The sequence below is a fragment of the Periplaneta americana genome, chromosome 15 (assembly GCF_040183065.1).
Source record: "Periplaneta americana isolate PAMFEO1 chromosome 15, P.americana_PAMFEO1_priV1, whole genome shotgun sequence".
NCBI classification, from domain to species: domain Eukaryota; kingdom Metazoa; phylum Arthropoda; class Insecta; order Blattodea; family Blattidae; genus Periplaneta; species Periplaneta americana.
In genome coordinates this window covers 87,603,289-87,622,226 of record NC_091131.1, presented here as the reverse complement: position 1 = coordinate 87,622,226, position 18,938 = coordinate 87,603,289, and the positions used below count along the sequence as shown (strand labels likewise).

Sequence of the window (18,938 nt, the reverse complement as noted above, 5' to 3'; positions counted from 1 at the left end):
GAGAAGCCGCCACATCGGAAATAACAGCCACGCGCTATGTTAATGTAAGATCGCCTTATATAAAATCATTTTCATTACATTAGTACCGTAGCCATTAATGTGATCCCTATCAACAATGGACATTATCACAGACGACGAAGACTACAGTTCCACATGTTAATTATTTTCTGTAACTGACTTGCGTTATGAGTAACGTTTGGCCATTGTTGTCGGCATACTTTTGAGAGAAACAGAACACGTATTTACAAAGAAAATTTTCGATCAATAAAAATCTCATGCAGAATACAATATGCGAATAAGGACTCTTTACAGATTCGTAGTAGATGGTTTATAATGTTCTGTTTACGAGTTTCAATCGGTGGCAGAGAAATATTTTCGTTGGATAGTATGTAGGCTATGGTAAAACCATTGAACATGTATAAATTATGTAAGTAGGCTATTATATTGTCAATTAATGTTACATAGGTCTAATTTAAATAACAACAATCAATTGAGATGTGTAAAAAAATTATTCAAACCCTCCATGATTCAGAAATGTACAAGTATAAAAGACTACAGACCAGTGTTGTATGGAAACGAACTTAAAATCATACGAATTAAAACCTGCTGTAGCCTATATGTAAAATGCGATTAAATGGGGGGGGGGGGGGAATGTGTGTGTCCATGTTCACTGGAAGACTGAAAAATTCTCTACAAAAATTTTAATATACTAAGCAGCACTTAAAATGCGCGTTAGCAGCGTCACTAACGAGCCACTAGCGGCACTGCTGAAGTGGCCTTGTCTGAAGGGATCCTTAAAGTATGACTATTATTTTAAGCCTTATATAAACTCTGATATGTTATAGACTGAACTGTTCCAACAGATACTAACTTTATTACAATATAGAAGTTCAATAATGTCACCATCTTTGTAGAGTGATTATAATATTATGTTTGAAAGTTTGAGAGATTAATATTGTCAGTTTGTTGATAATTTCTTCATTTTTTAATATTCTCTTTGAATGAGTTTGAGAGATTAAGATTATGTTATTGATTTGTTGATAATTTCATCAATATTTTTTGGACTTGTCTGCATCCCATTAAATAATTTCAAAGGCTGATGAAGTTTTTTTTTATTACATTTTATCATTACGATTATTACCAAACATAAAAAGGTAGGCTTACAGTTTTTCTCTGAAAGAAGTGTTAAATTACAAATATTTTCCAGATTTAAAAAAAATAGGCACACTGCTTTATCCTGCAAGACCCTATCTTAAGACTCTCAACATGCATGCATGACTGATATAGGTAAAATTTGTTTGCTGAAATCGTCGAAATTTCGAAATACAATTGCTTCACGATTATTGTATTCATACAAGTATACTGTTATGGAAACAGTAAGGCGGAAATAAATAGGCAGTCAATTACTATAGGAATCTCTGTATTAATTAAGGTATTAAACAGCAGAATGGTAAGTTAATACACTTGAAAAATTACATTAATATCGATATTTTTCGTCTTGCTATAAATTACGGTACCTGGTACAATAAGATTGCATATAGCTTGAAAGAAAAACGTTTTAATACCATGTTTTATTAACAAATACAAAATCTAAATACGTTACACTTTTCACAGCAGCAAGTTGATGGTGGGAAGATGCGAACTTCGGTTATTTCTTCTGCATCTGTCCAGTCAACATCATCCGCATCATCGTCTTCTCTCCTTGCACCTAGCACAAAAACGCCAACACTCAGTGAGGAGGAAAATATGTCAAATGATGGAACTCAGGATGCAAGTAAGGTATGGACGAATATTATCTGAGGAATTTGCAAATTGTTAAATGTAACTTATTAAATCTATAACTTTATAATCTTTAATAATTGCAAGGAAAAAATTGTTCTGGGGCCAGGTATCAATCTTGGAACCCTTCGCTTAGCACACGAATGCTCTACCAACTGAGCTACCCAGGAACTACACCCGACACTGTCTCAAGTTCTCCTGGTGCCGGAAAAATTTTTCCCTGAAATTATTCGTCTGCTTCACAGGGAGCTTTACCTGAAAGCCATATTTGCATAATTTAAGATCTTTGTTGTCTCAGGTTTGAATTTTTTGAACTAGTAAAATCTGTTTAAGAACCAGAATGTCTTTCTGAGATGGAGAAATTTTGTGGACATATTATATTCCACCTCTACAGTCTATTGTATCTTTTGCAGTCTACAATAATCTTAGTTCTTATTGGCTGTATCCTTTAAATTATGTAACTTACAAGTTTTTGTAACAAGGGATATGTTATTGAGTTAACGTTGAAACCTCCCATACCAATTATAAGATTGCGAAATTAAAATCTGAATAAAAGATACACTTACAGTTAGTATGGGCAGCAAATTATTTTTTTTTGCTCTATTTTTTTGTTTACTGTGGAGATGTAACTACATATAGTATGCAGTTTGGTGTAATTAACAGTTTCCTTGTAAGATCATGTTCTGTTTCTCAGAAATTTGATCGAGTTTAGGGTTACCAGATGAGAAAAATGAAAATCAGGATATTTTATTTGAAAAAGTGGGATTTTCTGTGAAAAAGCAGACATGACATGACTCTTGTTTTCAAGATGTTATATAATAAGATAAGTTGTTAGTCTTAGTATACAATAAAATTTATACAAATCTATTAATAAAACCATTAATTAAATTAATTATTTAACTACAGATTATGAATAAGCTTATAGCTTGTTTAATTTCTTGTTCGTTCGTACTTCTGTGATGACTCAATTTATTTGAACAAAGAATGTTGTCATCCAGCAAATACTTTTGGAAATCCAGACAACACAGATGTCATATCTTAAGGGGAAAGGCCTACAAGCAATCTGTTTTCTCATATTTCTCTAACATAGTTTCATATCAACGTATGAAATCTTTTAAATACAACATTTTCACTTTTGCCCTTTATGGTACAGTCATAGACATAAAAAATGCAATATTATAAAGGAAATAATATGTATGCTCTGAAGAGTATGACAGAATCACAAATCTCGTCTTAAATGAGAGCTAAAAGACTGGCAATCAATTTAGTTTGATTATTTTAGTTTTTATATTTTTATTTTGCATTTTTATGAACAGAAAGAAAAATTGCACGTCTATTTTTAATTTCTTCTTTAATTTACAATTTGACAATTTCCTCGTACAGAATTATTCATGTATGACGTGAGAATATGCCCTGAAATTTTTTATTCAGTTATCTCTATTATTGTCTGAGATATTACATATTAAATGTTGAAAAATGTAAAATAAACACACTCTGGATATTGAACGAGAAGTTTGAGCACACATATTTAAAAATGGCGTGAAAGCAGTTATTTTCTTCCTAACGACCTTAATATTTTGCTGAAATGAAGTCAATAATACTATGAAGTATTTTTAGGCTGAAAATAAAAAAAAATGTTAGTTTTGACACATATTTAGTCATTCCTGTAGATCCTTCTCCTTCAATTAAATTTTACAAACATAGGCCTAATTTCTCTAATGTACTGCAGGCATAGACAGTTTTTCTGAGAAATGACGAGAAAAAACAGGAGAGTTTATGATTTTCTACAATGCCTCACCAGATGCAGGACATTTCTGGCGAAATTCGACATCTGGTAACCCTATTTGAGTTTGTACATTGCTTTTAACCTCACTTATCAGCAATTTAATAACAAATAATACTCTGATTCTCTTCTCTGTGTTTTATAGCCAAGGTTACCATGGCAGACTGGCAAAAGTGGTTTCTCATGGACGAAGTATTTGGAGCACTGCAAAGCCAAAGCAGCACCTGTGAAGTTATTCAAAGATCCATTCCCATACTCAAAAAACGGCTTTAAAGTCGGAATGAAAATGGAGGGTATAGATCCTGAACATCCATCCTACTACTGTGTGCTTACAGTAGTCGATGTTCAAGGTCAGTTTTTTATGCTGTGAAAATTCCTGTACCTATCATCTTCCTTTTATGTTTGAGCACAGAATTCTTTAAATTTTACGCAAACACAGACGTTTCTCCCAGAACATATGTACACATGTAATTTATCACTGCTTAATTAATTCTAACATATGAATACAATTAAATTAATATGCAGTTTAAATGAACAAATTCTACACCTGATATACGAAATGCACAGAGCACCAAACTATTATGTTATTGATATCTTTCTTCTGTTTCGTATAACAACAACAACAGAAGAAAGATATCCTTTAACAAACTGGTTACATAATATATAGGACGATTCACTTACAGAGCTCATTTCTGAAGACATTCTGAGCAAATAGTGTCATATAAACATGTGTCCTATTCTCAGTACTTTCAGAGTTACACTAATTTGAAGTTGTTAAAAAATACCTTTTTCCTTTAGTTTTAAGGATAAAAAAATGTTACAAATAGAGAATGAACTATTCAGAAATATACGTCTGAAGCTAAAACTGTTTGTTAATCCCTTAGTTGCTTTGTACAGATTTTTTTTTTTTTTTTTTTTTTTTTTTTTTTAACTAAAATTATTATTCTTACACACTTATCACAACAATTGTTACAGATCACACGACTTCTAGCAATTCGATTCTTTACAATTAAATTTTGCATTCTAATGTACAGTCTTGAGTTTACAAGGATGATGTGATTTGTATCAATTGTTGTGATGTGTGCAAAAGAAAAATGTAATTTTGTAGTTAAAAATTGAAAAAAAATGTCTGTACGAAGCAGCTATGAAATTAACAACAATTTTTAGCTTCAGAATACTAGCCAATTAAAGAAATGATACTCCTGAATAGTTCATTCTTTAATTGTAATATCCTTTTATCCTTAAAATTAAAGAAAAAAGTATTTTTTGTAACAATTCAAATTAGTGTAACTCTGAAAATATTGAGCATGATCATATGACACTTTTTGCTCAAAAGTATTCAGAAATATACTCGTGAATCACGCTGTATATACAGATGTTTCATTGTGGAAAGGACCAGATAGTGCAGGAGCACGAGTTAACCCCCCTTCTCTCAATATATAGCAGTCGGTCAGCACAAGCTGAAGTGAAGTTATTAGGTTTGCATTAGAATAACTCACTTAAATATAACAAAGCTGTTTTTTTAGTGGACTCTAAAGCTGCCATACATGCAATAGATGCATTTTTGTAATTAAAAATTAAATCTTGCCACTATACTAATAAAGAAAAGTGAAATAAAATGACACTCTGAATTTACATGACTTCTTGTCAAAGTTTCCTGTGGCTAATCCTGAGTCTGATCCTGATCATTCAGTGTTTATAATGAAATGATGTGTACAGTATATTATGCTTTTTCAAATTTTACATACCCCTGGTTGAATACCATTGATACAGATGTTACAATCTGAAATGATCTTGAGATGTAACTGGACCTACAACAAAAATCATATCATTACTTTTTGCGGAAAGATGTTCCTGGAAACACTGTAGAATTTGTAAAGAAACTGTATACTTAGCAAGGAAATGTCTCGTGTAAAATTTAAGTTATGTAGAATTGTCTGTAAATATGTTAAATATTTGAACTCAAAAGCTATATATTCAGGAACCTTAAGAGCAATATAAGATCTACAGTTAAAGAAATAATACTTTTTTGATATGAGTGAAGTAACAATAACAACAATGGAATAGTAACTAATAAAGTCTCTTGAGAAATGTTAACGGACAAAGTTCTTTATGGCCAATAAGCATCATAGGTATGTGACACACTGGAACCTGCAATGTTCTAGCAAGAGAATTTTAAACTAATTTGCATTAAAAATTTTTGTTTTATAGGTTACAGAATAAGGCTGCATTTCGATGGATACTCGGATAATTACGACTTCTGGGTAAATGCAGACTCAATGGACATATTTCCAGCAGGGTGGTGTGAGAAAAATAATCATCGTTTGCATCCACCAAGAGGTTACACTCATGCCAACTTCAACTGGAGCACTTACTTGAAGCAGTGTCGAGCACAGGCTGCTCCAAGAAATCTGTTTGCCAATAAAACTGGCAGTGTAAGTAGTGAACTTTCTTCTACAGGTCTTTGCTTCCCGGTAATTAATGAAGATATTCATCCAATGCTGTGTTATGAAGAATATACCGTTCAGTCACATTTATTTTTCTTCACCTCGTATACATTTCCCATCTAAATTAAATTAATGTGAAAATTCTGAAGAAGGTAATAGATAATGTCAGACATAAATACAGTACATGGCAATGTGATATGTGTGTACCATATTTATAATCTTTTCGCTGTAAGAAAAATCCTAATGTAAACAATAGCACGTGACTGAAGTGAGCCTTCATTGGCCGCAGCGTGGCACCTTAAATTCTCAGTACATGATCCCGCCCACTGTTGTACATTCTGTTTCATGTTAAACATTTCCCGTTACTCGTCAAGTAGACCTAACCTCACTACTATGCATTAGTTTGCTTAGGAAACTTTTACTTTATAATTACTGTAATTAAATTATTTTAAACTTAAGTGTAAGGTCAATCGCTGTCGAACAAATAAGTTATTCCTTGCAGGATGCAGAAGCCATATTGCAGTACCACGTGCTTACGTGAATAACTACGAACTCAAGTGACGCCAGCTTGTTACAAGAACAGACTACATCGGTATTACTCTTGGTATTCATCCGCGTTCATTGTAAATAACAAAATATATAAGTAGCTTTTCTTTTACATAGTGTTTTACATATCAGTGAAGTTATATGTTTCATCGTATTTAACAACTAGAATTCTATTTTTTATTTTCAAATAATACAAGATTATGGTTTCCAAATACAGAACTATATTCTCCTGCATCGTGTGAGTGTTTCGTCTGGGAGCCAATCACGGGTATGACAGCAACGTGCTTATGTTTACATTAGGATTTTTCTTACAGCGAAAACAGTATAGTCGTGCAATAGACGCCATTGCATAATGTATGCACCCCAATTTTTGGCAGTAATATTCAGGGGAAAAAAATCTCAGCATCATGTATGCATTACATATTCAATTGCTACCTATGGTAATATACAATCACACTGTTGGAATCACTTCCCATGTTTACATTTTAAAAATAGTTAATTTATTATGATTAGTTCTTTTTAAAATTAAAAAAAAAATGGATTGTACCTTTTAATACTTGTATAGGCCTACTTATATTCAATTTTAGGTTATACTGTGCTACATTTTTTATTTATTTCGCACTTTACATTATTACTGCTCGTAAGCATTCGATACATCAATGCTGTTAAAGTTGTACAATCGATCATTTTCAATATTACTTGAATGTCCGATATCGAAACCAGCTGTCATTATCACGTGGGATGTCAGGTAGTTATAATTTTTTCCTCGCAAATAACATCCACCCTGAATTTTTAATCCAAAAATTATGGAAAAAAGTGCGTCTATTACGCGAGTAAATACGGTATGTTTAGTCAGCAGTCCAAATTCTGATTGGAACATCGTGACACCAATAAGGCAACTAAGCCAGGAGATAATGGGGTATGATGGCCACTTCCTTTCCCTATCCATTATGTAGATTGCTGACTAGTAACGTACTCGTAATTCACTAATCAGACTTCAGATGTATGCAACTAAACTCAGTTTATGGAATCTGTAAAGTAAGTTAACACATTTGGGTGGAGTGTATCAGTATGGGAGTATGTTGCGGACTGCATTGGCTTGCAGCCGCTGAGGGGCAAGATGCGCGTGACAGCATCTTAACTGCAGTTAAGTTCCCCTCTCTGCAGTCGCTCACTTCCTTCAGCCCCGAGCGGTTATTGGACTGGCCCCTCCACTCACCACTTGCCCAAAGGACTTGTTTCGTCTCCTATACTCTACAGATTCCAGAAACGATTACACTGTTGTTGTCAAGTGAGATCTACTGCCTGATAACAGACGTATCAGCCAGAACCTCAGTCAGAGATAAATGTGGTATCATATTTTAAAAATATGAACATCAAGAGACTAGTTATTTTATATATTTAGTGTTTAATATATTCAAATAGTTATTAAAGTGTTATTTCTGGATTAAATTTCTGATCACATTCATTTTTATAGTCATGTAATTTATCTCTTACTTTGTGCAGTCCATCTGTCCAAATGGTTTTCGGCTGGGTATGAAGTTGGAGGCTGTGGACCGTAAGAACTCTTCACTTGTATGTGTTGCTACAGTGGCAGAATTGATGGATAATCGGATTCTGGTCCACTTCGACAGCTGGGATGATATTTATGACTACTGGGCAGATCCAACATCTCCATACATCCATCATGTTGGCTGGTGTGATGAACATGGACATACACTGACTCCCCCCAATAGTGAGTATCACATGAATTAATTATTAGCTCACTGATTAACTTTGTAACTGTGTTAATATGAGAAATTTACCTGGCTGACTAATCCCCATTTCAGTTTGGTTGATAGGCTTTCCCCTCTACTCACACTCTTTACAATCCGTGAAGGGGAAGATGCTACTGTCTATCTTACTAATGTTCGACTAATTGACTTTCAACATAGTGAAAATTCTTATTATTGAAAACGTTCACCGGTAATCTATATTTCGAAAATCTATACTAAGCATTATATTTCATTTTATTGTTGTTTATATCAACTGGCACATTAAAAAGCTACCGACAGCAGAAGATAAATGTTTTCTTCACTGCTAGTTGCTACTCTATAGCATAAGCGACGGAACAATCTGCACTGTGTCACCCCCCCCCCCCGACTTAATAATACAAACTAGCATCCCTTTAATTAATTATTAGTTGAAAATTTTGTAAAAACGGCACTAAAATATACTGAAACATGTAATTGTCAAACATCTGTGTCACTGTATTTTATATCCATTTATGTACTTTATTTAATATTTTATTTTCTTGCGTGTACAACTTGGGGGGTGCAGGTATAAGAGTTAACAGCTACCGGTCTGTTATACTGACGGACTCAGGGCAAGTAGAAGGGGAAAGAAATGCCTTCGCATCCTCTCAACTTGTATGAAATGTCGTTTAGTTTCGAAGTGAAGCCTAAGCTTCATATTAACACAGTAAAGAAGTTACAAGGTTAATCAGTGATTATATAAGTGTTAAAAGTGTATATAGAAAAATGAAGAATTATTAACTGTCACCATTTACAACAAATACTGTATAATGTCTTTCTAGAAAAGATACAATAAAAACATAAAGTATGTAATCTTAAATACTGAAATATTAGAGTAAGTTATGGATTTCAATTATTTTGGAGTACTAAACTAACAAGAAAACTGTTAATTTGCGTAATGCCAAAAGTTCCCTTCAAACTGCAAGCGTAGTTTGATCTCTGCAGCAGACAGACAAGTATAAAAAACTTAGCTGCCCGTACTAACTCTAAAGGAATTACGTAATAAACAATGGCGCTCACTTTGAAATAATAGAATGAGAACAGATAGCGAAGAACGTGAATGTGAAGATTTTTTATTCACAATAAACCAAGAACAGAAACAGCTATGCATATCGATATGTATGTCAATAATGGTATATAAAGTCGATATTACGCATTCTGATGTTATTTATGTATACTTGACTAATGGCATTCTCTCATGAGTACAAGCCAGCCCACATAAACACAGGTTAATCAATTTCGAAATTTCACACACGGAATATTTAAGAATTCAGTTCACGTGGTAGTCTGGTCACATATACACATAGGATATATGGAAAGTGTTTCTACCGAATTTCTGTGTTAGTTACAAGCAATTAATGGACAAGAAATTATATCATTGCCTCCTTACTACAAAATATACTACGACCAAATAGCTTTTTGATGACTACAGAATGAATTTAGTAGGCTGTGATTGAAAACGAGAACGGCAAAGTTACAACTTGACCAACATTCACATTCCCATTCCCAGACTCCGGCAAGCTTCTTGTTAATTGTGAAAGCTCACATTTAAATACATTTATTTTAACAATTTTTCAGTTTTCGTTTTTGTTGTCATTTCTGTTCCCGGTTTATTGTGAACCAACCTCAAATCAAGTAAAAACAGAAATGAGAACGTTATTTCGCCTCCCCTTCCTCCCCAAAAGGATCACGAATTAACTGCATGCGAATTATCGGGAGTCGACTGTAATTGTGTTGTAGTTTATTTACCATCATTAAACGTACTGAGCTTCTATGAAGGAGTAAGCGTTTGAGTCAGAACTGAAACTGGAATGAGATGCTTTATGTACCAACTCTGCAGGTGTATGTAGCAGTAATGATTATGACGATTTTGATGAATACTAGGAGTTTGCTTAAAAATTATATATCTTCTTTGTCTTTGTGATGTTACATCTTCTAGTCCAATTATTTGTTTCAGACTTTAGTAAAAGTGGGAAACCTTTCTCCTGGGAATGTTACCTGAAGGAGACAAAGTCAGTAGCTGCCCCAGCACGAGCATTCAAGCAACGTCCAATCAGTGGCTTTCGTCGAGGGATGAAACTTGAATGTGTAGACAAGCGAGTACCCATGCTCATTCGAGTGGCAACAGTAGATGATGTTAGTGAACATCAAATCAGGATAAAGTTTGACGGCTGGCCAGATCAGTACAGCTACTGGATTGACGATGATAGCCCAGACATCCATCCCATGGGCTGGTGTCAGAAGACAGGACACCCATTAGAACCTCCTTTAAGTATGGCTCGCATATTTTCAACATTTCTTGTCTCTTTCATTTTCATAGTGCTTCATATTAAAACTAATTAGTTGATTACTTTAATATCGTTATAAATGAGGGAGAAAGCAAGTGAAAGTATATCAAAGAGTTCACAATGTTTCGAAATTGGGTCTACTGTCACCTTCAAATGAAAAATCAGAAAATGAAAGTGGAATGTGATGCTTTTATATTAAACTTTTTTCATTTCATAAATTTCTTGCACACTTCATCCTGATTAAAATGATGTAAGCTTGAAATACTAAAGCTTTGTATTCAGGTTATTAACAAAAAAAACTATTTAAATATAATGTGTACGTTTTTAGCTATCTCATGAAAAGTATCTTTGAAAAAATAAATTTCAATACAAATATTCAAATTCACATTAAGGTACAATTTTTAAATTTAAGTGACCAAAAATGACCAATTTCACATCTTGTGGCAGATTCATAAACAATACTTTGGAACAGATCTGCTGATACTGTGAAGCACTATGATAATGAAATACAGTAATTACAATAATTAAATATATTTCTAAAACATAAGTGTTTTATAGTGATTTACCTATTATTTGGGAATATGGCTTTGCATTTATTTATTTTTCCTAAAACAAAATAATATATTCCAAATAGTGTAAAGAAAAAATTTCCAACAAGTGAAGGAACTGACCTTAAAAAGTAATTATTTGAAAAAATAAAAAATTTAGCAAGTGCATGACCATTTATAGTCAGCAATTAAAATTCCACAAAAACTGCTAATGGAATGGGATTGGAACACTAATAGTGTTTAATTATAAAACAAAAATTTTGGCATTCTGTGGGAAATACCCAATACAAAGTAAAATTTCTCTCGATAATAAAATATTAGAAAGATGTAGTAGTTTCCCATATTTAGGTGACAATCTTTCCATTTTTGAAGAATTGGACATATCACAGAAAATTAATAAATACACAAGAGCTATGGACATTATAAATAGTGTGATGAAACCAACCTTGGTTCAGAAACACACCCGCATACGTCTCTACAACACATTGGCACGACTGATGCTCAGCTATGGCAGCGAAGCATGGACACTGAAGAAAGCAGATAAAAGTAGAATAACGGCTTGTGAAATGTGATTCATGCGAAGAACAGCGGGCTATACTAAATGGGATCTGAAAAGAAATTGTGAAATTTTAAAGGAACTAAAAACTCAATCAGTTTTAGATTACATTGTTCACTATCAGTCTAATTGGAAACATCATTTGGAAAGAATGCCTAATAGTAGACTCCCAAAGGCAATTTATGATTATGTACCACATGGCCAAAGATCTGTGGGTCGTCCTGCTAAGAGATGGCGTGAAAATTTTATGTGAGACTGTAACAGGCCTTGTGGCCTAACACTTGTCAGACAGAAGAAGAGGAAGAAGAATTATTTTGATTTCGTTCAAATACTTCTAATAATTATTAGAATCTATTAAATTTATTTATTGATATCTAGGTACCACATAATTCTTAAGATTATACAAATAAGATAGGAAAGCATGACCTTATAGTTAGTATTATGCTCGTTTTTGTTACGTAATGGTAAAATTTCCGTTTTCAGCACCAGAGGAGTTGGTTGAAACTCCAGAATGCCCAACACCTGGCTGCCGTGGTCTTGGGCATGCAAAAGGTGCCAAAAATGTGAGTCATCACACTGCCATCAACTGTCCATATTCTTCACAGAATCTTAACAAGGAGGGACTCATTCCTGACAGGATTCTTAGCAAAGGAGATCTTGTCGATAACAAGGAGGAGATAATTCCAAAAGAAAGGAGGTAAGTTCTATTCTAACCATATTACAGTTGGGAAGATAAATATGTGTAGGTATGTACCATTCTTGTTGCATGTACTAAAGCAAAGAGGAAGTCACCTATATAGACTGCCTCAGTGAATGCCTGTTTTGTGTTTGTTATTTCTTTTCTACATGTGTTCACAAAGTATTTATTGTAAACTTGTGGTGTTAAACAAAGAAATGTAAAAAATAAAGTGTACCAGTACTTACGAACTCTCCTAGTGCCAGATGCAACAAGAGCATATCTGCTTCCAATATTGCATGGTGTCAGGAGAATACAGCTTCTGCTTCCTTGATCTGAATGGAGGGGAGGGGGAGCTACAGTGAATTGTTCAATAATTGAGCAGTTTGGACTTTTTCCATTGCTAGTTGTCTGCTTCCTTGTAGTATTCGACCACATCTCTCTCTGTCCGTCTATCTCTCTATCTGTCCCTCTCTGTCTCTCATTCTGAGTTATTAACGAAAAATATTTAAAAAAATTGTCACATTTCAAAATGAAATGTGTCCCAGTTACACAATTTTTTAGTAAAATTGTCTGAAATTTTTTTTGCTAGATCAGTGGCATATTTAAAAAAACATCAAGCATTAATTTTCCTATACCTTTACTACAAAAGGAGGAACAAATTTCTACAGGGACATCATTTTATTTTTACTAACATTTTTAATATTAACCTGGCTATACCTTTTGCTACCCCTTCCCACGACTGGAGTTCGATGATACTGCGTAAAATAAAAACAAATCACTTTACTAGATATAGGAGGGAAGAAAAGTAGTTAATCCATTTACGTAAACTAGGAAATATCGCAATTTCGAGTTTGATAATTTTCATTAAGTTTTTGTGTAATCAAAATACAGTACAGTATTAACAATAAGTGTTTTTACTCACGAACTGAGTTATCCATGCGAACGTATTCATTCTGCAGTGTATATTATACTGTCTACAGTACATTAGCGTACAATATAGAGAATGAAGTTAAATTGTAAAATAATCATAATATGGATATTTAAACACATTTTTTAAAATGGTGACCGTTCATTTCGATACAGGGTTCAGTCCTTTTGTGCATATTATCGCACTATAGACTATTGTACCTAATTCCAATTACCAGTTTCGTCCTTTGTACTAATAACTCATGTTGAAATAATTCTGTCCGATCCGAAAAAATAAAATTACTCAGACATGCTATCTACTGTCCGTCCAAGTAGTAATGTCGTAGGATCGTAGAAAGGGGAGAAATCACTTGACAATTAATTATTTAACGAGGCCCTTTTATTTAAGTTATTTTAAACAGTTGCATAATATTACGTAGACGTCCAATTCCTAACAGAAATTAATGTTTTCAGAAAAGACTAAGACAGCCCAGCCACTAGCCTTTTCAGCGGCGTGAGCAGAAGCAGGTGGGGAAAATCGAGATGCGACTTAGGCAAACGGACGACACCACCTGTGCGAAAATATGATTCAATATTGAAAGCTGTTTCGTCACTAGAAAACGCGAACATTTTTTCTGAAACGTACTATACTCAGTACTGCTCGACTGCATGTACGCGGCCTTGGTTGTGTTCGAAGTTTACTAGTAGAAGGGGTGGGAGTGAAGTACATTAAAAACTCAGGTACAATAAAAATTGAAGTAAAAATAAAATGATGTCCCTGTATAACCACTATATACTTAAAAATAAAAATTTTCCATTGCCACTATAAATATTTCATTTTTTATTCCAAAAAGTATTCATTTAATCATTAAACTCATGTGATATTTTGTTAACCATAGTATATAGAAGATGCAGTAAAAATTTCATATTCCTAGCATCAGAATTGTAAGAGCCTTTACACTTCGAATCTGACGAAATGTGCCGAAAAAAAAAGTTTGAGAAAACATCTTGTAAAGTTTGTATGGAATTGAAGTGCAAGAGTGCAACTATTTATATATTGCGTAATTGTTATGCTTTTGGGTGCTGCAAAGCGCTGAAATTTGCTCAACATACAGGCCTAAATTGCTAATTCATTTTTCACAAGAAAACGAAAATGCGACTTTTGACAGAAAATGACCAAAATTTCACCCATCTCCACCCTTAATAACAGTAATCAATGAATAGAAACCACAGATCTGCATGCTTAGAAAAAAATGAATTTGTGTTCCATGACCACCGTCCCGTACTCCTGCACAGAAGCGCTTTATGTAGCACATAAATGTACCTTCCCAACGAGTTATTGACTTCTGTGACTTTTTGTATTGTTACGAAGTAAAATGTAAAATAGCCCATGCACACGCCATACAAAAGACAGAATTAGAGCTCCTGTGCATTCTGAACCTCGGCACTAGGAGCAGTTTTTGAGTCCACTATATTCTATAACTTTTCACCACAGGCATCCAGAACTTCTGGAGGAAACCCTTGTGTTATTTGGACCACGGGCTTGCCCAACACAAATTATAAATTGGGGGTATGCCTGAAATCTAACCCGGGTCCATAAGATTGAGTCCACCTCTCTAGCCACTTGAAACGAAAAGAATATATTTCTTTATTTGCATCTGAAACAAACCCAGTTGTTTACGATCTATAGTCAACCTGTTTGCTGACTGAGGTAATTCAGCTTTTTCATTGTGGTTTCAGTTATATAAATAAATGTACAGAATCTGTTACAAGTACTCAGAGAAAAAGATCGGAAGACTATGAAAAGTATAGTTTTCTTTATCATACTTTGTTTATCATTACTTCCCTGTACAGTTTCATTACAAAGTTCATCCTGTATCCTGTGTAAACATCCTCTGCAAACCATAAATAAATTGTTAACAGTTTCTAGTTCCGTATATTGAGAAGTACCATAACATAAAAGAATTACAGCCTATTTAATGATATTTTAATAACTTGTTAATAGTGGCAAAGATGGAGCATGAAATGGTATAAAAAAAAGTTTATGATGCACTTAACTTAGACCTGTATCTGTTTAGTGAATCCGTTCATAAGCATCAGTTCCAGGAAGAATTATTTCAGTTCCGGATTTTAAAAGTGCACCTTTAATTTTCTGTAATTGAAATAAAAATAATACTTCAGGACGACATTCTTCAGCAAAAACTGTAACAGGATAAGGAACCTTTCTTCTTGTCTCCCCGAACTGTAATATTATTGTATTATGTTTAATTTTGTCTTTATATTGCAGTAAACCTGCAGAAGGTAAAAATCCTGTCGGACGACCCCCTAAATGGAGACGTCTTGAAATGACTGAAGATTCAAAAGCTGTATCACAGGATCCTGACTGGAAGTTGTATGATGAAGACAGCAGTGAAAGGCGGAGAAAGAAAAGGTAATATATAAAGCAATTACATTTTTCTTGGATGTTTACACCCTTCAGAACTGCACGCATTGTATTCTTCACCTGACATAATTAGGAACATTAAATCCAGATGATATTGAGATGAGCAGGGCATGTAGCACATATGGACAAATTCCGAAATGTATATAGAGTAATAGGTGGGAGGCCGGAGGGAAAAAGACCTTTGGGGAGAACGAGACGTAGATGGGAGAATAATACTTACTTACTGGCTTTTAAGGAACCCAGAGGTTCATTGCCGCCCTCATATAAGCCCGCCATTGGTCCCTATCCTGAGCAAGATTAATCCAGTCTCTATCATCATATCCCACCTCCCTCAATAATATTAAAATGAATTTGAGAGAGGTGTGATATGATGATAGAGACTGGATTAATCTTGCTCTGGGTAGGGACCATTGGCGGACTTATGTGAGGGCGGCAATGAACCTCCGGGTTCCTTAAAAGCCAGTTGTAAGTAAGTAAATGTGCCATCACTGCAACACGAAAGTATCTTTACACTCAAAGTCGAATGTGAGAGAAACAGTAGTGGCAGCTGACGAAAGTGAGTTGAATGGGAGTGCGAGATGTTAGCACCAAGCCAATAGCCAGAAATGCCTTCAGTTCAGTACAATTGTTAGTTCTGAGTGTTCATATACTTTTTTTAGGCTTAGACCAATCATCTTTCCACTGACTGGTCCAGTAGTCAGATAATATCGACTTCAGTGTAACAAATGCCCCTTTACCTGTGATTCAACAATACTGTGAATGATTTTAGTCATTAAAAAAGGGGTTTTAAATTCAATAACACCACAGTAATTTTTATTTCTTAACCCCTTCAGGCCTGATGTACATTATAGTGTACATTGTTCCTTTTTTTCTTTTTTGGAATGTCTTCGATACTTTTAAGTATTTTGAAAAATTCACTGTGATAGAAATGGAGAATATTGTTTTTGAAACATTTCTATACCTGAATTAAAAATAAAATTAAAAATTTTGGGGCCCCAGGGGTCAAAATTGTTCCCAAATTTTGATTTTCTGTGAAGACTTGATTTGGGAATTTTGGATCCCGAGAATGATTGTGACCAGTTTTTTTCTTTCAATTTTTTTTTTGTAATATAAATTCAGGACTGAAGGGGTTAAGGTATTATTCACGTTACAGTTTCAGCATCACACACCAATACTAGTTTCCTGCATTCCCCTCTCTTTCCTCTTCTGCTACGAATCATGCAACTTGGCCCTTGCACACTCCCCTGTTACATGAAAGCTAATCACTGAAAGTTGATGCGACCAATTGTTACCATTCTAATTTATTCTTCACATAATGGTTGCACTGTATATTTTCACGCCAAAAGAAAGTAATGAAAAATGCGACCATTTTGGGATGAAATACGATAATTAAATTGTTACTTTTAAGTTGGCAATCTGCGACTTCTCTAGCTTGTCTTTGATATCGACAGGTATAAATATAACTCTTTTGATACTAGAACAGAACTTTTATCTCACTTTCTTCACAAAATTTGCTTCTGTATAAACTTTCAAGGGGTTTTCGACTTCATGTGTAAGAGTTCATTGTAAACCCATATTTTGTACTTTTTTCAGCCTTGCAAAAGACACTATTTACTCGAATATAATTCGCACCTGTACTGAAAACCACTCAAGATTAAGATTATATTATCAAGATAGGTCATAGAGGCACCCTGACATAAAAAGTGTTATTATGTCATTACCATATTAAAAATAATATTCGTATTAATAATGATTGTCAAAAATGGGTATGAAGTTGCAATTGAAAATTGCGCAAGAGACGAGAAAACACAAATCCACAATGGCCATTTCCATCAGCAGTTTCCCACCATATCTCGTAGCATAAATAGGATGTTAATTTAAATTTGATCAAATTTGGGTCTTTGCATGCTATCCTCTCCAGTTTTCAAGTCGATGTTTTGTCAAAAATGGCTGCATATTATGATCACTTAAATACAATACATAGTGGGACACCCATAATGTGCGTACAATGACAGGTACAGAATTCGACATATATCATAATAACAATGTTGTTTTGTTTAGTCAACTGTCCAAAGATAGGTCTGAACCTCACAAGTGATACCAAAAAGGCGCCACTTATGAGGCAACTAGGCCAGGAGATACTGGGGTATGGTGGTGAATATCAATTCCCAAGTCGAGGTCCAAATTCACAGTGTACCTTTGTGCAGCATTAAAGTTATTTCTTAGCTGTTATACATCATAGTCGTTTCATAGCTTTCATTAAAAGCTGGTAAGAACAAATTATCAACATGACTGGAAGTGACACCTTTGAAAATGTTACAGAAGACTTCTATCACAAGAGGAACAGGCAACAACAGTCGCAAAGTCTCCCCTTACCAGCACGGCAGTACCTGCGAATGTGGAAATGGATCCTCTGCGACAAGAGCTGCGACAGTCTGTTATGAATCCAGGGTACGAAGTGAAACCTGATAACCTTAGCCAGCATGTGTGGGCTAAGCACTCCCGCTACCTGAATCAATATGTTCAGGCTTTCAAGAATGGAAATCCCAATTCTTGGACAGTAGAACAGGTGGCTAACTTCGTCTGGTCTATTCCTGACTGTGGTCATGTGGCTCATCACTTCAGGGAACAAGTGAGTAATTGTTATCTTTCGATAGTGCCTTAATTTTTACTTTTTCGTTACGACAGAATATGAATAGGAAGTCTGATAAGTGATGACTAGGGGGCGGATGTTGATGACCTAAAAATCTACTTAAAATGATCATTAAAATGCCCTTAAACTAATAGAAAAATGACAAAATTAAAAGAAAATATTATTCACCGTATTTGCACCACAACATCTTAAAAATTAGCCACCTTGTTTCAGTGACTGCCCTGCAAATCTCAGAGAGAGGAGGCAACTTCCTGGAATTTGGCTAAGATAAAGGGGGGGGGGGGAACATGCAACAAAATGAAGGTTTAAGGGAAAACTATAGATTTTAATGAGGGTTTGCAGTGTGTTTCAATCAGAAGTGGTCCATGTCAGTGTCTTCATTCTTCGTCTCCTCCTACAGTAGACATCCCTTCCGAACCATGTTGAGGACACAACGTCCTGTCCAGGACAAGGTGAAAGTTTCCCCCCTTCCAACCATAAATTCTAAAGACACCCTCATACTGACAAAAGAACAGTA

At 34.5% G+C, this 18,938-nt stretch overlaps 1 protein-coding gene across 7 annotated transcripts in view; it reads left to right on the top strand.

The window, feature by feature from the left end:
• The window catches only part of l(3)mbt (lethal (3) malignant brain tumor), a 59,131-nt gene that overhangs the window by 36,877 nt on the left and 3,316 nt on the right, over positions 1-18,938 (top strand). For 5 of the 7 annotated variants that reach the window (XM_069847828.1, XM_069847823.1, XM_069847827.1 and 2 more), the window contains 8 exons: positions 1,615-1,779; positions 3,708-3,912; positions 5,774-5,997; positions 8,062-8,290; positions 10,306-10,620; positions 12,224-12,437; positions 15,613-15,756; positions 18,091-18,400. In XM_069847828.1, coding sequence (XP_069703929.1) covers positions 1,615-1,779; positions 3,708-3,912; positions 5,774-5,997; positions 8,062-8,290; positions 10,306-10,620; positions 12,224-12,437; positions 15,613-15,756; positions 18,091-18,400 — 1,806 coding nt within the window. The remainder of the gene's footprint in view (positions 1-1,614; positions 1,780-3,707; positions 3,913-5,773; positions 5,998-8,061; positions 8,291-10,305; positions 10,621-12,223; positions 12,438-15,612; positions 15,757-18,090; positions 18,401-18,938) is intronic. The other 2 variants (XM_069847830.1, XM_069847829.1) reach the window with 2 other exon arrangements.